Source organism: Phoca vitulina, unplaced genomic scaffold (assembly GCF_004348235.1).
Source record: "Phoca vitulina isolate PV1807 unplaced genomic scaffold, GSC_HSeal_1.0 scaffold13, whole genome shotgun sequence".
Classification (NCBI taxonomy): domain Eukaryota; kingdom Metazoa; phylum Chordata; class Mammalia; order Carnivora; family Phocidae; genus Phoca; species Phoca vitulina.
The window spans coordinates 39,576,926-39,596,114 of record NW_022589716.1 but is presented as its reverse complement, the minus strand read 5'-3'; the positions used below and the strand labels follow the sequence as shown (position 1 = coordinate 39,596,114).

Genomic DNA, 19,189 nt, shown 5'->3' with positions numbered 1-19,189 from the left:
GAGAGGGGGGGGGGGGGGGGGGGGGGGGGGGGGGGGGGGGGGAGGAGAATCTTAAGCAGGCTCCACGTCCAGCACAGAGCCTGACGTGGGGCTTGGTCCCACAACCCTGAGATAATGACCTGAGCCAAAATCAAGAGTTGGGTGCTTAACCGAACTGAGCCACCTAGGCACCCCCACTTCCTTTTTTTTTTTTTTTAAAGATTTTATTTATTTATTTGACAGAGAGAGACACAGTGAGAGAGGGGAACACAAGCAGGGGGAGTGGGAGAGGGAGAAGCAGGCTTCCCGCCGAGCAGGGAGCCCGATGCGGGGCTCGATCCCAGGACTCTGGGATCACGACCTGAGCCGAAGGCAGACGCTTAACGACTGAGCCACCCAGGCGCCCCAACATCTCCTTGGTCTTTTTGAAAAAATATAACTAGCAAATAAAAATAATCCCTCAGGATTTACACTAACTTGCAACAATATACCAAGTCGTTCATTTGACTACTGCTTGGTTTAGTTAAATATTTTCCTTCTGGTTATGTTGATCCTTAATGGCAAGGTGTGTCCTTTGAATGTTTCTCACTGTTAGAGATGAGAGCAAAAATTCAGTAATTGGTGACTAATGGTCCTAATTCCATTCCAACTGGGGCATGTAGTAACAAAGACACTTTGCCTATGAGTCTCTGCTGGTTAGGACATGAACTGCTATACAACATCCCTTTCCCAACCTCAAATACAGAAACACAAATGCAAATGTGCATATGTATGTATACTAGACAGAAGATTTCATTTAAGTTATACTGTCACTATACTGTAAAAGCTTCCAATAAACTGATAATATTGATGGAAATCTGGTATCAGCATTTCTTTATATTTATCTAGTTTGATTAAATCTTCCTAATCTTTGATGTAGAAGAAGAGTAAAATACTTTAAGAATAAGGGTAAAACGAGAAGATAAATAGTATCATTTATCTTCCAGATGTTCTACACTCGGATTTTATTATCCTGGGGTTACACATGTGAGAATTTCTAAGGTATAATCCAAATTAGAGATAGAAGAATTAACTAAATTTGAAAAAAAATTTTTTTAGTAGCTTACTTTTTTCCACATATATTACATCATGTTAGCTGTAATCTTACATGACCTTTAGCATCTAATTTATTTTATTTTTTTGTTACATAATATTCACAGAATTGATTTAGAGATAAACTTATGGAAGTCACAGACAACTTTTCAATTAAGCTGAAACTGGCAGGAGAAACTTTGGTAAAAAGACTGGTGCCCACTAAGTTAGCATCACAAGTTCATGCACCAGTGCTCTCAACTGCAATTCAATTAAAATTACCCTGTAAGAATTACTGTGAAAACCAATGGACCAGATGATTTTTTAGGACCTTCTAATTTAAAAACTCACAAGAACTTTATATTGGATTCAAAGCCATGTCTCCTAAAAAATTTTACACTAATTGTGCAAGCCCTTTTGAAAACAATAACATCTTAAGGATTTCTCATTTACTTCATTCACCCCCTGCCCCTTCAACCAAGCCCCACCCAGCTCAATCATGTGTAATCTTTATTGTTTCCTCAACAATGCCCCACATCTTTCTTGCTTATTTCTCCTCTTATAAACATGGATATAGATTTCCTAAACTTACTACTTTAAATGTATCTAACCTTTTTATAACCTTTTCTGCTGTTATCTGTACACTGTCTAGTTCCTTCTTTGTCGGCGTGGGAAAACTGTTCCCTGACTTGAGATCTCTCTTCCTCTGTAAAGACAGATGTAAAGTAACTATTTAGATAACAATGTTCTTTTTTTTTTTTTTGTATCAGACTGTTCAAATACTCAAACATTGAATTTTTTTATGTGGACCTGAAATAATCATTGCTTATGTATTCAGGAAGGTTTGAGATACGTACCTGCATTGTCTTTGCAGATACTAGAAGAGTTACTATTCTCATTACTTTGGTATAGGTGCTGAGTTCTAGTCTCTTGGGGTACAGATGATGTTTGAGTCATCCCTTCTTCCAAGGCTTGCTTTATCCAGCGCTACAATGGGAAAAGAACCAGGGAATTGTCAATAATCATTTAAAACTAATTGGTAAAGCTATTTTAAATACATTAACCAGACCATTACATATCAACTGGTGAGAGATGCACTCCAACACACTCACTGAGTTCCACAGTCAAGTATTTTTTGCCTTGCGTTTCAGCATATTAGAATATTGCCCCATCAATTCCTTCTCTGGGGCAAAACTGAGAAAATCTGCATTATACAATAACAAGATCCCATCAAAAAACCAAAACCAGTAAAAAATGATTACTATTCAACTTTTCATATTGCTCAGAATGGGGTAAATGGGAAGAGATTAAGAAATCTTAGCTTTCATTTGATAGAGAGACTTTGATCATATAGGATAAAACTAGTACATAAAATAAGTGCCTAAAAGGAAGATAAAAGATCTCTTAAGAGTTGTCTGCCCTGTGCTGGGGACATATGAAGAGATAATAGAAAAGATTCACAGGAAGACTTTGGATGAGAATAAACAGCTAGCTCTTCAGTACAGGTACAAAATACTTCCAAAAGGTCTACTCTCAGATGGAATAACCTGTGAGTTTTTTCTCCCTACTAAGTACTTTGGTTGTATTAGGCAAGAATAATGCAAATCACCAGAATAAATGAACTTCTGCAGAAATCAAAAGGGAAAAAGTACAAAAGAGCTCTCTAATCAGTCACATTTTTTGTAATGAATACTAGAATCTACAATGATGAGATATAAATTTAGGTCAGAAAGTGACCCTGCAAAGATTAGGATAATAATTCATCCTGGGGAAGAGAGAAAATTTCTTACCTGTAATTGTGTTCTCTTAAGATACACAGTTGTAGGTTGCTCACCACTCTGTGGCTCTCCTGCCCTGACATAAGACAGATCGAATTTTGATAAACATCAATTTCTGAATCAGACCCTCCCCCAAATAGGAAGAGCAAATGGTGATTATAATTTTATACCTTTAGAGAACAAGTATTACAGGTAAGTAAATATTCTCTTCATCAAAGAGAGCAAATAGATTTACCCTCTTATAAACATAGGAAATAATCATTTCTTAGGAAATAATGTGAGGAAAATTTCACCAAGAAAAAATTTAGATCATGTAAATAAATGGCTTTGTGGTCTACCAAATGAAAGCAAAAATAAAACCGTAAACACGAGGCAATAAGAGTGAATAAGCATATAAAAAAGAGATATCAACAGTCAGTTGAATCATATCAACATTTTATGATATGACCAGGTCTTTGAAAAGCCAAAACAAGACCAAGAATGAACTCGCTTATACACAGAATACTGATGTCAAGATGAACTGTCAGAACCACAGCACCTTACAACTTAGAAGAGACCTTGGAAGTCACCTTGTCCAAAGCACTCATTGTACAGATGGGGAAAATTAGGCCCAAGAGGACAAAATGAGTGAAAAATCCTTTGTTACAGATACCTTTAATACAAGCTTTTCTTTTCAGAGCAGATGACAGGACTCACTTGGGGTCACTGTGCTTTCCTCCAAGAGAAGATAATTTCTTAAATTTCCAGTGTCAAGTAGATGCACCCATAAAAGAATTGACATTCTGGATCTGATGACTACAAAAAGGGAAAACAAAACCAGGACAGGGGCATTCTAAGGAATAAGATGCTGCTATGGTTAGCTATAAGGTCAAACACAGCAAATATGATCAAACCCATTTCTCCTGGCCCTTCTGTATGTCTATGTAATATTTTAGAGCTGATAAAAAAAGAACTTGACCATTTGTCTATTAACTAACAAGTTCCAAATAACAAATTAATTTTAGATACCTTCAGCACCTCAGTTCTGGCTACAGTTATTAGATCAAAAGGATACTTCCTCCTTCTCCAAAACTCTGTGTAAGAGTTTTTTAGAAGCTCAGAGAGAGGTGAGAGAAATGTTTTGACGAGTCTCATTACTATGGGGAAGAAACAAGGAAGTAATCTGAGTTTTGGAGTCTAAAGATCTGGACTGAAACTTGGCTGTGCTTCTCACTAGCTGCCTAACTCTGGGCAATCCATCTGAGCCAAAGTTTCTGAATCTATAAATCAAGGCCAATAACCCAACTTCATAGGGTTGTCATGAAGGCTAAGTGAGAATGCATATGAAGGAAGCGTGTAGCTTATCACTAAGCGCACATACTCAGTGAGGACCTGTTCAACTGAGTATGGAGATACACAGATTATATAACCCCCTCCTGTATACACAATAAAATACCAATGCAAAGCGAATGTTTCATTTTCAGTTAGGATGGTTTTCTAAGAAATTTGGAAGACCAAGCCCCCCCGCCCCACCCCACACGTTATTATACCTACAAAGTTAAAGTTTAGAGAGGATTTAGAGAGAACAAGGAAGGACACTACTGAAAGGCTTACTGGCCACTCATAAAATCAATGTTCCCATTCTAAAATAAGTGAAGACCCAATACAAGATATACCAATAATGTGCTTTTTAAGAACTATGATTCACTATAATTTAGAAACTCCAGGGACATCAAAAATGTTCTGTCAAACACTCTTTTTTTTTTTTTTTTTTTAAAGATTTTATTTATTTATTTGATGGAGAGAGAGACAGCGAGAGGGGGAACACAAGCAGGGGGAGTGGGAGAGGGAGAAGCAGGCTCTCCGCCGAGCAGGGAGCCCGATGCGGGGCTCGATCCCAGGACCCTGGGATCATGACCTGAGCCGAAGGCAGATGCTTAACGACTGAGCCACCCAGGCGCCCCCTGTCAAACACTCTTAAGAATCTGGATGCAAATATACAACATGCAATTTTACATGGTTTTTAATTTATGAGGCTTTTACATCCTTTAATCAGGTAAGAAACAGTATGCCTATAAGCAATACACACTGTTCTAACTAATCCCATGGAGGGTGGTTTTTCTCATCTAACATATTCTTCTCTGAGAAATTTTTAGAAAATTATTACAATTTTGTTGAATAATGCAGATCTTCTTAGGTCCTACACTAGGACCTAAGTGTTCTTTCTAACCAATCTAAAAATAACTCTTTTCAATCCCTACCTAGGATAAAGCAGAGTTCAATTTCTAGATAAAAGACCCACAATTCCATTAATTCTGTGCTATAACAAGTGAAATTTTTATTTTGTAATATAATCTGGATGTTAACAGCAAAGATTAAAGCTCTGACTTAAACTAATTCAGATCTAAACTTAATTTTAAAAGACCCAATTTAAGTAAGATAATTCTGCTAGATAACTCAGCATACATATCCTGAACTCTTCCCGAAGACTAATATGACATATAGAGATAAAAGTGCCTGAGCACAGCCCGCAGAAAACAAGACTAAGTAAGGATGGTCAGACACATTTGGAGACTAAAACATGGATATGAGTTAAATGGGATTTTTATCTGTTGCCAGTGGAGATACAAATATGAGCTATAGATACAAGTCCTAAACCATATGAGGTAAAAAGAGTTCTAAGAAATGGATTTTCTATCAGATTTGAAATCAAATTCCTACATGTTTTTGGTTTTTACAGGACTCTGCTAGTTGGAAAATCAAGACAGGAATAGAAAGATTATAACCCAGCATCAGAATGATTAAGGTGGCATTTCAAAAGGCTAGTCCATAATGCTTACAATTCAGACTTCATTATTAATCTGTACTAAATAATTGTCTACCCTTCTCAAAGGACCAAAATAGGAGATCCTACAGTCTGGCTTGATAAGATGCTTCAATAGTTAACATCCTTAGAAGTCTAGTATTATGTCCAGCCAAAGACAGAACAAAAGGAAAAACTTCTCTCATATATATATTAAGTCATCACCTGACTTGCTCCTCCAAACTAAAGACCATTATCTGCACCTTCTCTAATTGTTCAATAGCACTCAAAAAATGTAGTTAAGATTTTGAGCTGTTATTCTTCATGAGGGACTGAGCTAAATGTAATAGGAAGATTAGTTTTGCATGCCATACCAGAGTTAACACAACTCTCCAATTGTTACAGAATAAGGTTAATCATAATGCTCATCAAATGCAAACAATTTTTTTTCCTTCTCAGATGATCTCTGAGATCCAAAATAAGTGACTTCGTGTAAAAATTTATCCCCAGAGACCCAACCCTCCTTTATCACTTAGGCAAATCTCTATCTTATTTTTTTCTTAAGAAAGATCTCATTGTTTTTATTCTTGACACCTGAAATTATTCATGTGATTGTGTTATCTACAAAGCCTCTCTTTTGGCAAAGATCTCATGGTCAAATTTCTCCTTAGGGGTTATTCTACTTGGGAATTTCCCCCAAATAAACCATTAAATGACTCAAATACTTAGGTAAGATGTGCAATTAGGAAGACTTTCTTCAGTGTATGCTACCCATTCAGTGGTAGTGCCCTTCCTTTGTGCACAGAACCCTGTTGCCCTCCTCCCCTCCATATCCCACACCACTTTATCTCATCTTTCATACCCCCCACCCCCAAGAAATAATTTCTGCTCTTTGGGGAAAGAGAAAAGCTTTAAGTTTGGAGGAGTCAGGGAAGACCTGCCTGGAGTTGGAGACTTCATCACATCAAATAATCTACATGCAGCATCCTCATGTACGTGATGCCAGTGGAGGAGGGCAATGGCAGACACTGAGGAAGGCAGCCTGAATCCAGATCTGAGGATAAGAGAAAAGGGTGTTCCAGGGAACAGACTCTACCTCAAAGGAAGACCAAATGAAAGGGTGTCCTAAACTTCTAGCAACACACAAATGACATTATAGGTCTGAGGGAAGTGATCTATTCCCAAGAGACACCTTCGGAAAATATGCAGGGCTTCTGGGAATTCAGAAAGAGCATTCCAAAAACAACCATCAAACACTACTGCCACTAGATCCAAAAACAATATATAACTAGAGAGACAGTGGGGAGAGGGGGATAGAGAGAGAAAAAAAGAGAGAGAGAGAGAGAGAGAATTTTACAGTAGGTTCCGTATTTACTAGGGAATAAACAGTCCAACTTGTTATTTGATCAAGGAACAGAAAATATGCCAATTATAACAGGACCTTTCCTCTACTCTCACTCAAATGATAATGTAATTAAATTAATTCAAATCACAATTCAATCATTTTTTACTTATGCAATATTGCTCTAGAGTACCTGGGGCCCAATCTCACACAGTAGTCACAAATGGACATTTTAACCAATACCACAAGAGCACACACAAAACATCCCTCCCTACCCAGTCATCAACTGCTGTGTGCTCTCAACTCAGTACTTCAAGGGCTCTCAGAAAAGACAACAGTGAATCCTCACAAATTGAGCACCAAAAATGCAGTATATATCCCACTTTAGTCCTACTGACTATTGATGCATCACTATTCATGGCTGAAGAACTAACTCATTATAAACTCACATGGGCAAAGAGTGGCTGTCTAGAAAATATGTTAGATATGTCACAATTATAGGCATCCTAGGTTAAAAAAAAAACCCACATAAACACAGACATACCTTTTTACAGGAGCTGAAGGTGCCATCAGGCAGAAGGGGCCTTCGACGTCTCTCAGGGATAAAGGGTGAGCCAAAGCGAATGTAGTGTTTGGGGGTGGTGCAAATTAATGGGGAATGGATAAGACCGGGTAACATGTTCAGGGTTGTTGCCAGTACAGTTGGATCCGTGGTGATACGTAAAGGGCACTCAACAGGGCATTCTTGCTTCTCTGCTTTGTCATTCAACCATTCTGTAACTAGATACTAAGGTAGAAAAGAGATCATTAGTTGGTGCTGCAGATGTAAAAGCCAGAGGCAGCAGCGTAGCTCACAAAGAAAAACCTCAGCTAGAAACTAGGACAGAGGTAGATATAGCAGCTGCAGAGAGTATGAACTGGGCATTCAGAATGCAAGGATATCTTCCTTCACCCTCTCCATGATCATTAAGGGAGGAATAATTCCAGTTATCAGCAATTTAAGTTCTGCCTAAAAGTTAAGGGAACAAAAGAGAGGTAGCAGGATGGTTTTAGCTTGCTGCCTCAAAGCTCTTTATCTACAACTTTTCAATCTAGTAATACTTAGGTGATTTGTTTTTTTTCTGGAGATTACAGGTCCTCTCAACGTACTAAGACACAGCCCTTGCCAGACTAGACTTATGAAGATGTATTTGTGACTTACCTTTTTGGTTTTGGGGTATTTAGGTGCAGCACGGTTGACATGGGATCCAGTAACTGATACTACAGTTGGGTCAGACCCCATTAATAGCCTGTTTTCTCCTGCACTGTCTATATTTCCAGCTTCAGTAGGAGTTACAGAGCTGTTATTTCCTCCCTCTTCCAAGGCAGCTTGTGACAACTCCGCCTGTTGTGCAATGGCCTGCTTCTGACGCTTTAGTCTTTGGGCTGAACTGGTCCGGTACCGAGAAATTCGACTCTTCGGTCGGGGCCTAGAAGGCTTTGCTGGAGGTGGCTTGGGGACTGGTTTTTCTGCAGCAACATCCTATAATAGCAGAGTGAAATGCTTACCAGAAATTTCTTATCAGCAAACATTCTATCCAGTCTTCTATTCACTTTATGCATTCTGAATATTTAGTATTTAGAAACACTAATCTCAAATGTAATCCTTAAAAAACTTACACAATCAGCCAAAGAGCCTGTAGGTAGATGCATATTTCTTTACTAATAAGTATTTATAAAATAGGTCAAAAGTCAGCTAAAAATAGCTACCTAATTTTAGGGTTCTTAGCAGGGGAGGTAATTCTTTCCTTTGTTTCTTTCCCAGGTACTGAGGTTTTGCTTAAGGCTTAGAATTCACGGTCAGGGTAGGGAAAGAAAAAATGAATTTATTCTGAGAATCCTATGAAAGGTCAGGTGCCTAATTATGCTATATAGAAGAGCCAAAAGAGATATGAAATGATTTTTATGAACTCACCACAAACAGTATTATCTGGCAGAAACAGTATGAAGTTACATTCTAGTCTAAAAGTGTCTCATCATTCAAATTCTGTCTCCCTGAATCGCACAAATCAGCTGATGAAAATGGCCTTATTTACTGCAATAGGAGGTGAAGCTGAAAATGCTGATTTTCACTATTCCAAAAGACAGATAACTGACATTAACAAAAGCAAGGATGTCTAAGGCCTGGAGTCTTTCCATCTCTTACCCCTGCTTGGGAAGACCTCCGGGTGTTCACTCCAACACTCTGTGGGGTGCTTGGGATGGCCATGTTTGAAGCAGGGTTGCTAACTTCGGGTTCAGGGGCTTCAGTTTTTGCTTCTTCTCCCACAGGGACCTCTGAAGTGGTGGTAGTAATCTCTATGTCAGAGCTGTTTTGTTCCAAGGGCTGATGATCCCGCCGCTTCTTTCTTTTCTCTAAGTTTTCAAAAGCATGCATGATGGCTTCGACCTTCCTATCTTCCCGGGTCTAGAAATAAATAGCATTAGCATAGAAGGAAGCCTCAACAGGAGGTGGGGATATTTCTTCAGAAACGTTATTAATGGAAATTCATAGACATTTAAAGACATTTGCCAGTAAAATGACACATATGTATCTTAGAGAACAGAAGTAAAAACTAAAAATAAAACATTTCTTTTTTAAAAAAAGATTTATTTATTTTAGAGAGTGAGCGAGAGAGCACATGCTCAAGTGGGGTAGGGCCAGGAGAGAGAGAAAATCCCAAGCAGACTTCTCACTGAGCACAGAGCCCAATGAGGGGCTCAATTTCTTGACCCTGAGCCATGACCTAAGCGAAACCAAGAGTCAGAAGCTTAACCGACTGAGCTATCCAGGTGCCCCCAAAACATCTTTTTAAATGTTGGAAAGAGCTGTAGAAAAAGGCAAGGTCAAATCTAAACTTTTCAAAATAGTCAATTACTTTGAAACTTTTTAATATAAAAGAAAAATAGCCATCAAAACCAATTTTTCTCTTGATTTTCAGAATTCAAAAGCAACGAAGCAGATCTTCTTTCACTTTCTAGGACCAGAACTAAACATGTCTGGCTTCAACAAGAGAGTAGGATTTCTGAATCCATGTGACCAAAAGTTTTATTTTTATGTCAAAACTCATACAATTCCAGAAAAAGGAGCCCCAACACATGTATCTTGTTCCAACAAGGCAGTTCTTTGGAAACTAGATTGTTAGTAAGAAACCTCTTAAGACCATCATTAGATAATAGTCACTAGATAACTTCTGTGTGTGTGATAAAAATAAATCATAATGAAATCTCCTTTATTAAAAAAAGCCCCAATTGTCATCTGCAGGTGACGGTTTAGTATCTTGTTAAAGAATGAGATGATACAAACTCAGAAGAGAAGGGGTTCACAAGCCAGAGGTAGCAGGAACCAAAGGATGTTAGAAGGTACCCACCCTTCTGCTATAAGCTGGGTTCTCCTGGTCATCTGTAACCTCTTCTTTCTCTTCTTCTGCTTTTTCTTCTGGATTGTCTATTTCCTTTAAAACAGAGGCGATATTCAGCTGTACTCTCAGGCTCTAAGAAAAAGTGGTCTTTTTTTTCTGGTAGCTAAAACTCTCTAGAAACAACTTCTAATGCTTTATAGTGTTATTCATGTGAGCAAATGCAGATGATAAGCACCCTTCTCTGAACTGAAACATGGAAAGCAGCTGAAAGGATGTTCTTGACGTTATTAAAAAAGAGAAAGACAATGAATAATGTCACGCCCACCCTGACATGAAGAGCATTAAAGGTTATTATAGACTCCCTACATATAACAACATGTGGCAACCACGGATCCTCTTTATTTGCAGAGAATCAATACCATAGCAACATTCTCTGACCAGGGGAAGATTACCTCATGGTCACTGGACACAGCTGCTTTCTCAGGAACTTGTTCTGGTTGCTGATTGTTATCCTCTTCTGGAGCCTCATTCTGCTGCTCCATCTCTAGCTCTTTCCGTCGTGCTTTTCTACGTCTTGTCTCTGCTCCGATGGTGGGTAAGCTTGGAGGAGGTGGGAGTGGTGGTTCTGCAGCATTGGGATTCCTTTTCTGTATAGGGCAATTCCGGTTCCCCTTGTGACACGCACAGTCCACTTTATAATTACTGCTCCAAAGAAACAACCGAAAGTGCCTGTCTCAGTAGCCTTGCAAAATCAGTCATACTGTCCATTCATTCTCTTGGAGTAACAGTATAGTAATTTCCTCTAGTATATCTTTGAATAAGTTAAACAGACACATTAGAGTCCTGTGAATACTTTTCAAGAAGTCAGTGTTTTCCTATATAACCCTAACTCTTCCCCTACATATGGTCAGTGGAAAAAAGGAAACCTTCACTAAGTTCAGTTCTCCCTTAATGTCTTTATGCTATTTAGTGGGCAGTGGATCAATAACAGGGGCTGAAAAGGCGATACTTCCCTTGCATCTACCTTTACCACATCCTCACTTTTGAACTACTGATTCCCTACTTATTCCTAATACCTATTCTTCTCCTACCTGTGCTGAACATCAATTTACCAAATGACCTTTTTGGCCTAAAAGGACCGAGGGAGAAGAAGCATCCATTTTACAAAATCCATCACATATTTATCTATGCTTGCCAGCTCTGCTTTGTCTGCCTTGTCACACTCAGATAGATTACATGGTTTGAATGGATGGGGTGAATTTTATTTTTTTATTTTTTTAAAGATTTTATTTATTTATTTGAGAGAGAGAGCACATGAGAGGGGGGAGGGTCAGAGGGAGAAGCAGACTCCCTACCGAGCAGGGAGCCTGATGCGGGACTCAATCCAGTGACTCCAGGATCATGACCTGAGCCGAAGGCAGATGCTTAACGACTGGGCCACCCAGGCGCCCCTGGATGGGGTGAATTTTGAAATTTTCATTCTGTATGGTCCCTGGAACAAGTGCTGTGTGTATAACAGACGCAATTTCTAGGAGTGTCTCATACCTACCCTTTTTACTGTTCTTGCTATATAGAGATATAAAGACAAAACACCTTTGGTTAGGAGACTGGTGAGCCGTGACATACTATGTATCTGTATCTCTAGGAAAAAACTGCCCTAAGTCTGTCCTTCCCCACACAATTTCTAGACAAAAATGCATTACTTAAGAAAAGATTAGGTTTAAAAAAAAAAAAGGAAATGACAAGGAACAAAAGCAGACCAATAGAAGAGCTTAATATGTAAGACAAGGCCATTCATGTAGGAAAGGTTTTGTAGGTCTTACCAGTTACTGTACTCATAGTCAAATGCTATGGTGACCTCAGCATCTTTGGTGATGGCAGACACCGCATAGATACACAGGTGAATCATCCCATCTGCAATCATGTGTCGCACCTGTGTGAACATGGCTTATGGTTGATGATATACCATAAAGACCCAGGAACTCTCCATAAGATAAAAAAAACCTTTTGCCAAAATAATTTCTTTCCACTTAAGTTATGGTAGTCTTTTACGTAACTCCATCATTTCACAAGAAACTGTTAACATAGTAACTGTCTAAAAATTTACGATACTTCTTGAAATAAATGGAGAAACCTTGAGATGTTAGAAATTAGGGTAAGATCTCTGCTCTACATCTTAAAGCTGTTTTCAGTTGCATCACAGAATTAAAATTCCTTAGTCTGTCAAGAGAAGCTCTGTGGATTTTCTTGCTATATTTGATGTAGCTGCACTGATTATGCACTGAGTAATGAATTCTAGAAATGTCTAGAATCTCTCTTACAATACTATTACCTAAAACCTAAAAAAGTGCAACCACACAGCTTAGTTTGGGCTTAATGACATGTTCTAGCATATGGTAATTTCTTTAATATGACCTCAATGACTTCTTATCCAGTCTAGCTCTTTCTCTTTAGCAAATGCTTAATTTGCTTTTTCCCATTTCTTCCTTCTCTAAGGAAACTCATTCCTTGTCCCCATCCAGTCAGAATAAAAGCATCATTGTGTTTTTTTGGGTCTCTTATGATAAAAGATTATAATTATTATCTACAGACCTTAAATTAATCTGGGTGAAGTTTTCAGACTGCCTCTTCAGTAGACTTGTCCTTTGGCGGTTCCATTCAAACAGAAGTTGCTACAGAAATCTTACCTCTGCATTTGGTGTACATGATCTTCTGATGAACCGAGCATCATTACCGAAAGTACGTGCATCCACACACATCTCTACACCATTGAATTTTGAGTAGAAGAGCACAAAGGGGTATGGTCTAAGGGATATAATTGAAATTCCTGTAATTTTCAACACAAATAAAAGGGCCACCCCATGACTTCACCACAAATATGAAGCATATGCTGACAGAAGAAGCAGCAGTCCTTTGCAATGCCTAAACTTGAAAAACATCACATGCTTGTCTGCTTTTGATTAAAGAATAAGCACAAAGCAAGGAATGCCTGGCTTGGAAAGGAGTCATTACCACTTCATACATTAAACAATTTGCAGATTTATTTGCACTTTTCTACAAATAGCAGACAGGTGTGAGCTTATCTGAGCTCTAATCTTTTCCCCAAGAGCATCCTATCAACCAGGATGTTTTTTATACAGCCATACCACTCTGCCAGGCCCACTTAAGCCCTCACTGCTCAGTGAATGATGTTCTTACTTTTTGAAGAAATGCCCATTGACCTCAAATTGCTGTCGTAACATGACTTTCCCTCGATACTCTATTATAAGAGTGTCCAGAGCCAAGTCTCTCGCAGCCCTCAGGATCTTCCGGTGCTTTTGAACACGAGTGACTCTTCCCAACTGTAGCTGCATAAAACCAGAGGATTAACATTAGACAACAGCCACAGCAGGATGGCAGACACTTAAAGTATTTCCTCACTGAGGAAAAGGCACCAATATTTTTAGGTTTTATTTGTATGCTATTTAGCTCAAAAATCAGAATTTCTTTTTTCAATAATCAGAATTTTTGAATGATCAGAGCTTCTAGGAGACAAGCTCCACTTAATGAACCGGTCACCTGGTCCCTCACAAAAGATAAAATATCATAGGAAAAGATATGATTAAGATTTTAGTGGCTCAAAAAAAAAGATTTTAGTGGCTCTATGTCTAATGCAAGAATGATAAAGAACAAGTTTAGCTTTCTATTAATCTTGAAAATTCCTACTCAGGCTGTATAAAATTTCCTATCCTAATTTATCTATTTTTAATTAATACTTTAAAAATATGTATCCAGACAGTTTCCAGTCACTACAACTTGCTTTTGGTTAAAGATGCTCAGCAGCTGGCTAATTTGTTATTCTAAGAAGCTCATACATTTAAAAGAAATGATAATCCCATTATATGCCCTCTTCCTGGGTTCAGATAAGTCTCAACTACTTATAGGGAGTCTTTTACCCTTTGATCCTTACCTGCATTTGGGAACCAATAACTGTATTATTACAGGCCAATTCAGTCTTATTAATAGTGTCTAAAATAGCAGGTTTGCCCACAAATTCCTTGCTAGAATGTAGATGTTGTTCAAGGGCGTTCTGTACATCTGCACTGTACTGATTAGTGAAAGCTTCTTCATACTGATCAGTCCATAGTCTTATCCGATTTTCCCATCCCTCAGTTGTATTCTCATCTAAATTCTGTGCTTCAGAAGGAGAATTCTGTAGAGAACAAAGGTCAGGTAGGTTAGGAGAATCCATGCATAAAAATGGGAGGGAAAACAGGCTGAATTTCCAGAGAAAATTTATTTTCACTTGGCAGCTGGTGCGGCATAGAAGAGTAATGGCCTGGGAGTCAGGGGATCTGACTTCTAATCATGGTTTCATTACCAATGAGATGTGAGGCCTTGAACAACTTCTTAGACAAGCTTAGTTTCCTCATTAATAAAGTGAGAAATTAATCTGGATCATAGTCCTATCCCATCACTGTGATTTTATGACCATTTTTAAATCACAGAAATAAATTTTGTTCTTATCAGAAGAATGACATCAAGTTCATAAGAAAATTTTGATAAAAACAAACGAGAGATAACTCAAAAGATTACAGTTTAAATTTCAATACTTATTGAGTACCTGTGCACCAGCCTAAGTTGATATTATTTCACTACTCTCCAAGAGAATTTTTTTGTGTGACTTGTTATTTTCATTATACAATTAATACATGTTCATTCTAAAAATACATGCAACCTAAATAAATAACCTGTAATCTCGTTTCCCAGAGACAAAGTCATCATTTTGGAGTGTATCTTTCTAGCACTCTATTTCTGACAGTTTAACAGCTGCACTCTGAAGAGGTGAGCTGGGGGCAGGGGAGTGCATAGACGGAGTGTAGAAAATGCTGGGAGGTACTTTGCTATACTTTTTAGGAAAACCACTGCCCTATATGGTGACAATATTGAGAAAAGATTATTATATCTCAACAATGTTATCCTAAACAGTTTTTATGTTTGAGAATACAGACACACAGTTTAAGTCTGACACGTGTTCTCCTCCATGGTGTTAAAGACTTAAAGTGTCATCAGAAAACAAAACCAACACCGACAGTGATGATGTCATACCAGTGATGACTAGAAGGAAAAGATACCATAGTACCAAAGCTACTTGCAAATCCATGTCCATACTCAAGTTGCAAATACAGGCATAAGAAAATTAAATATACTTTCCATGAATGACAAAGAAAACATTTATGTCTATTTTAACAACTGCTTTCTTTCACTTTTGTGTCACTGCGATTGACTGTTGTCTACCATCCTTTCCCCAAGGAACAGGGAAATGAAAGGAAAAAATTAATGCCTTTGTTTTCTACCCTTCTCACCGGAGTCCAAAAGAATGAACAATAAACAAAAGGATCTAAGAAACATCTGGGGCCAACACACTGAGAACACAGTATCACCTGCTTGAGGTTATCAGGAGCAGCTAAGCAAAAGAAAAGTTCAAAACCTGAGATTGTAGGGGTGCTTATCAGACTGGGGATTAGGGGTGCCCAAACAGTATTCCCAGGTTTAAGCATTCAGTAGTGATCACTAAACCAATGACTTACTACACTTAATGTATACTGGAAGCCACTGTCACATTACTAGCTGTTGTTCACTAATACAACTCTGACTAACTACTCTGCTATTCCATTCTTCTGGGTACTCGAGACCTTAACTCAGTGCATTTTAGAGCATGGTTCTCAAGCAGAGGTGATTTTTGTCCCCAGGAGACATTTGGTAATATCTGGTAACAAAATAACATTTGATTACCACACCTGGGTGTTATGTGTTATTGGCACCTAGTGGCTAAGAGTAGTCTCCAGTAGCCAAGCTTTTGACTTTGGGATTAGAAATCTAAATGATAAATACTTCCCATTGTTATGGCTCTCAACCACATCTTTGGTGATGCTCTTACTAATAATTAATTCTGAGTACAAATTTGTAACCCAACTCAGATTCTGATATAAGAATCAAAATAAACTGACAGTACTTTTTTATTATTTAAATTTTAAGATGCTTATGGAACTGTCAACATCTTGAAAATGCAAGCAATATTTACACGTAGAGAGGTTTATAAATAGTTTTCAGGGGCAGCCAGTCAATAGCTTTCAAAAGGTTTCGAACATTTGGAGGCAAGTTACAACAGTTAGCTGATACAAGAGAAAAGGGCTTAATAGCTGGGATTGGGGCTATGTCTGCCCCATAAATCTATTTAAGGTCCCCTCTAAGCAAATGAGACAAAAATAGAGGGAGCAGCTAAGGCAAATATGTAACCTCTTATAGGAGAGAGATTTAGCAAAAGAGTAACAATTAGGCTGTATTCCAAGACATCCCAGGACTCTGATGCTCTTGGGCTCTGAGTCCTCTCTCATCGCTTTTACAGATATGTACAAGTGTGTTTTATAGGTATATGCTAGGTGAGACCTTCAAATTTTAGATGAAGTGTCACCTATGATCTTTGGTAACATCAATTATATTGGTGTTCCATATATACTTACGTATAGTAACCTTAATAAAGCTTTTCCTTACTATAAGATTTTAATGTTTATGCCATCTAACTGTCAACAGCAAAGATCCTGCTTCTTATCGTTTACACATTTAGGGATAGGAATTCTTATAGAATTAAGTTAGACCTTAATTCTAAGCAAATGTTTTGAAGCCATAAGTAATGAATTGGGAGCTATGCTGTCCTCCTACATATACAAAGGTAAAGGAAGATACCAGACAGTATAATCAAATCTCCTTTGGGCAAACTGTTCTTTATCACCCAGTACCTAAAAGTCCTTTTAAACCATTGCATGTAATTTCTCAATTCTCCACCACTATCCAGTATCACTTTATAAGCTCTTATCATGTGATAACTGAAGAAAAGAAAAACACTAGCATCATTTGAATTTTCTATACCAAACAGACATTGCAGGAAAAAAACAGTTCAAAACGAAGTAATTCCAGTAAGAGTAATTCCTACCGATAATACTACCTTCCTAACTGATGAAATTTATCCTTCCAACTGGTGATTAAAGCCCACATGGTGCTAGGGTGGGTGCACAAGAGATCCTGTATCACTAGAAAAACCTCAGTCCTGAGGTTGAGGCCAATTACAAGGACAAAACACATCAGCCCCATTTTGTTTGGTAAATGTCACTTACCCCCCTTCATTACCCCCGCCCCCCCTGAAAAGCAGCTAATGAAAAACCAGTAAATGAAGGCTGATTACAGAAAGGGAAAATATTTCAGAAAATGGCCAAGAAAACCTACTTTGGAGAAAGGCTCTATGAAAACTGAATGGCAACAATTACAAACTAACAAAAAGCAGAGTCCAAGATTCCCAGACCATCAATGTCAGGAAAGAAGCTGACCAAAATGCAAGATCACAGTGAAGTAAAACACAGCATCAGGGAAGAATACCCCTTACCTTCATCCGCAAGGACTTCCGGGATCCCTCTCGAAATGCCTATCCCAAAGAGGAAAACAAGTAGAACAAAACAAAACTTGGTACCAAGAATGACAGTTATACCTATCTGAGACTAAAACTAAGGCAAGAACTAGTGTTTTAGTCTGTCCCCTTTTCCCTAGGTAACAAATACAATGGAATCCCCCACGCTATTATCCAAGAATAGGGGTAGCTCAAGGCCAGTGACCTTTGAGGCTAATTCTAACACTTTCCATGGTGAATCTAGGTAATTAACAGGGAAGAGCATGCATCACTTAAATCCTATATGCACCCCTGACACTAGAAGAAAAAGTAAATAAAAACATTTCATAAGGTTGCAGATTTACCAGTTTTGAAATTAAGAAGAAAACAAAGACCAATCCCCTTAACAAGGGGTAGACAAGTCACCTAGGAGCAACAAAGTTGCCATGATGGGGAAGAAAGAACACAAAACAGAAGAGGTTTCTCCTGGAGACTTTTTAGTTGAGAAAACAGGAAAGTGACCACAATACTGAGGAAGCCTAGATCATTCAAGAGATGTTTCCTAACTTTTTTGAAACAAGGAAAAAACAATCAACCCAATGACATGAGGTGGGCATGTACCAGGACAAGAATTTGACTATGCCTTGGGATTGAGGAGGTGGGGAGATAATGAAGGACAGTGGAAGCCTAGACTGGAGGCTGCAGCACATACGGGCTTGGCCAGGTGGGACTGGGATTTCATACCTGGGACGGGGTTTGGAGTAGAAGAAACTTTGTGCCAGTTGTGATGGTATGGAGTGGCAGAAGAGAGGTTGGTCTACGTGTTCACAACATAGATTAGCCGATTTTTGCAAGCAGAGCAAAAGTGGCCCTTCAAACGTCTGGATCAAACTTCTTAAAAGAATTTTGGTGCCTTCTTGTTCCAAAATTTGGGCTATTTCAGACATATTTCTATTTAAGATACCTTTACCCTCCATACCTTGATTTTCTTCGTCTTTGCTGCTGCACGACCCTTTTCTGGACTCTTCTTCCGCTTCTTGGGTTTGGTTCTTCTAACAGTTAAGGTGATGCTTGTAGGTGTGTGCTGTGTTGCTGTGTACAACACAGTGGAAGGAGAAAGCTCCTCATCCCAGCTTTCTGTTGCACTGCTATCCCCACCTGAAAAAAAGTTATTTCATAGTTCACACGCTGCACAAACAGTGTCAAAAGTTCATTAAAAAATGCTTATAGGGCGCCTGGGTGGCTCAGTCGGTTGAGCGACTGCCTTCGGCTCAGGTCATGATCCTGGAGTCCCTGGATCGAGTCCCGCATCGGGCTCCCGGCTCGGCGGGGAGTCTGCTTCTCCCTCTGACCCTCCCCCCTCTCATGCTGTTTCTCTCTCGCTCGCTCTCTAATAAATAAATAAATAAAATCTTTAAAAAAAAAAAAAAAAAAAAA

General features: G+C 38.6%; 1 protein-coding gene across 24 annotated transcripts in view; it reads right to left on the bottom strand.

Annotated features, from left to right (window-relative positions):
- SETD5 (SET domain containing 5) overlaps positions 1 to 19,189 on the bottom strand; it is an 82,194-nt gene that overhangs the window by 19,431 nt on the left and 43,574 nt on the right. For 18 of the 24 annotated variants that reach the window (XM_032411857.1, XM_032411875.1, XM_032411862.1 and 15 more), the window contains 12 exons: positions 18,732 to 18,910; positions 17,753 to 17,791; positions 14,282 to 14,524; positions 13,531 to 13,679; positions 13,020 to 13,137; positions 12,156 to 12,265; positions 10,785 to 11,037; positions 10,342 to 10,425; positions 9,138 to 9,398; positions 8,154 to 8,474; positions 7,497 to 7,739; positions 1,908 to 2,037 (listed from right to left, as the gene is read on the bottom strand). In XM_032411857.1, coding sequence (XP_032267748.1) covers positions 1,908 to 2,037; positions 7,497 to 7,739; positions 8,154 to 8,474; positions 9,138 to 9,398; positions 10,342 to 10,425; positions 10,785 to 11,037; positions 12,156 to 12,265; positions 13,020 to 13,137; positions 13,531 to 13,679; positions 14,282 to 14,524; positions 17,753 to 17,791; positions 18,732 to 18,910 — 2,130 coding nt within the window. The remainder of the gene's footprint in view (positions 1 to 1,907; positions 2,038 to 7,496; positions 7,740 to 8,153; positions 8,475 to 9,137; positions 9,399 to 10,341; positions 10,426 to 10,784; positions 11,038 to 12,155; positions 12,266 to 13,019; positions 13,138 to 13,530; positions 13,680 to 14,281; positions 14,525 to 17,752; positions 17,792 to 18,731; positions 18,911 to 19,189) is intronic. The other 6 variants (XM_032411877.1, XM_032411879.1, XM_032411880.1 and 3 more) reach the window with 3 other exon arrangements.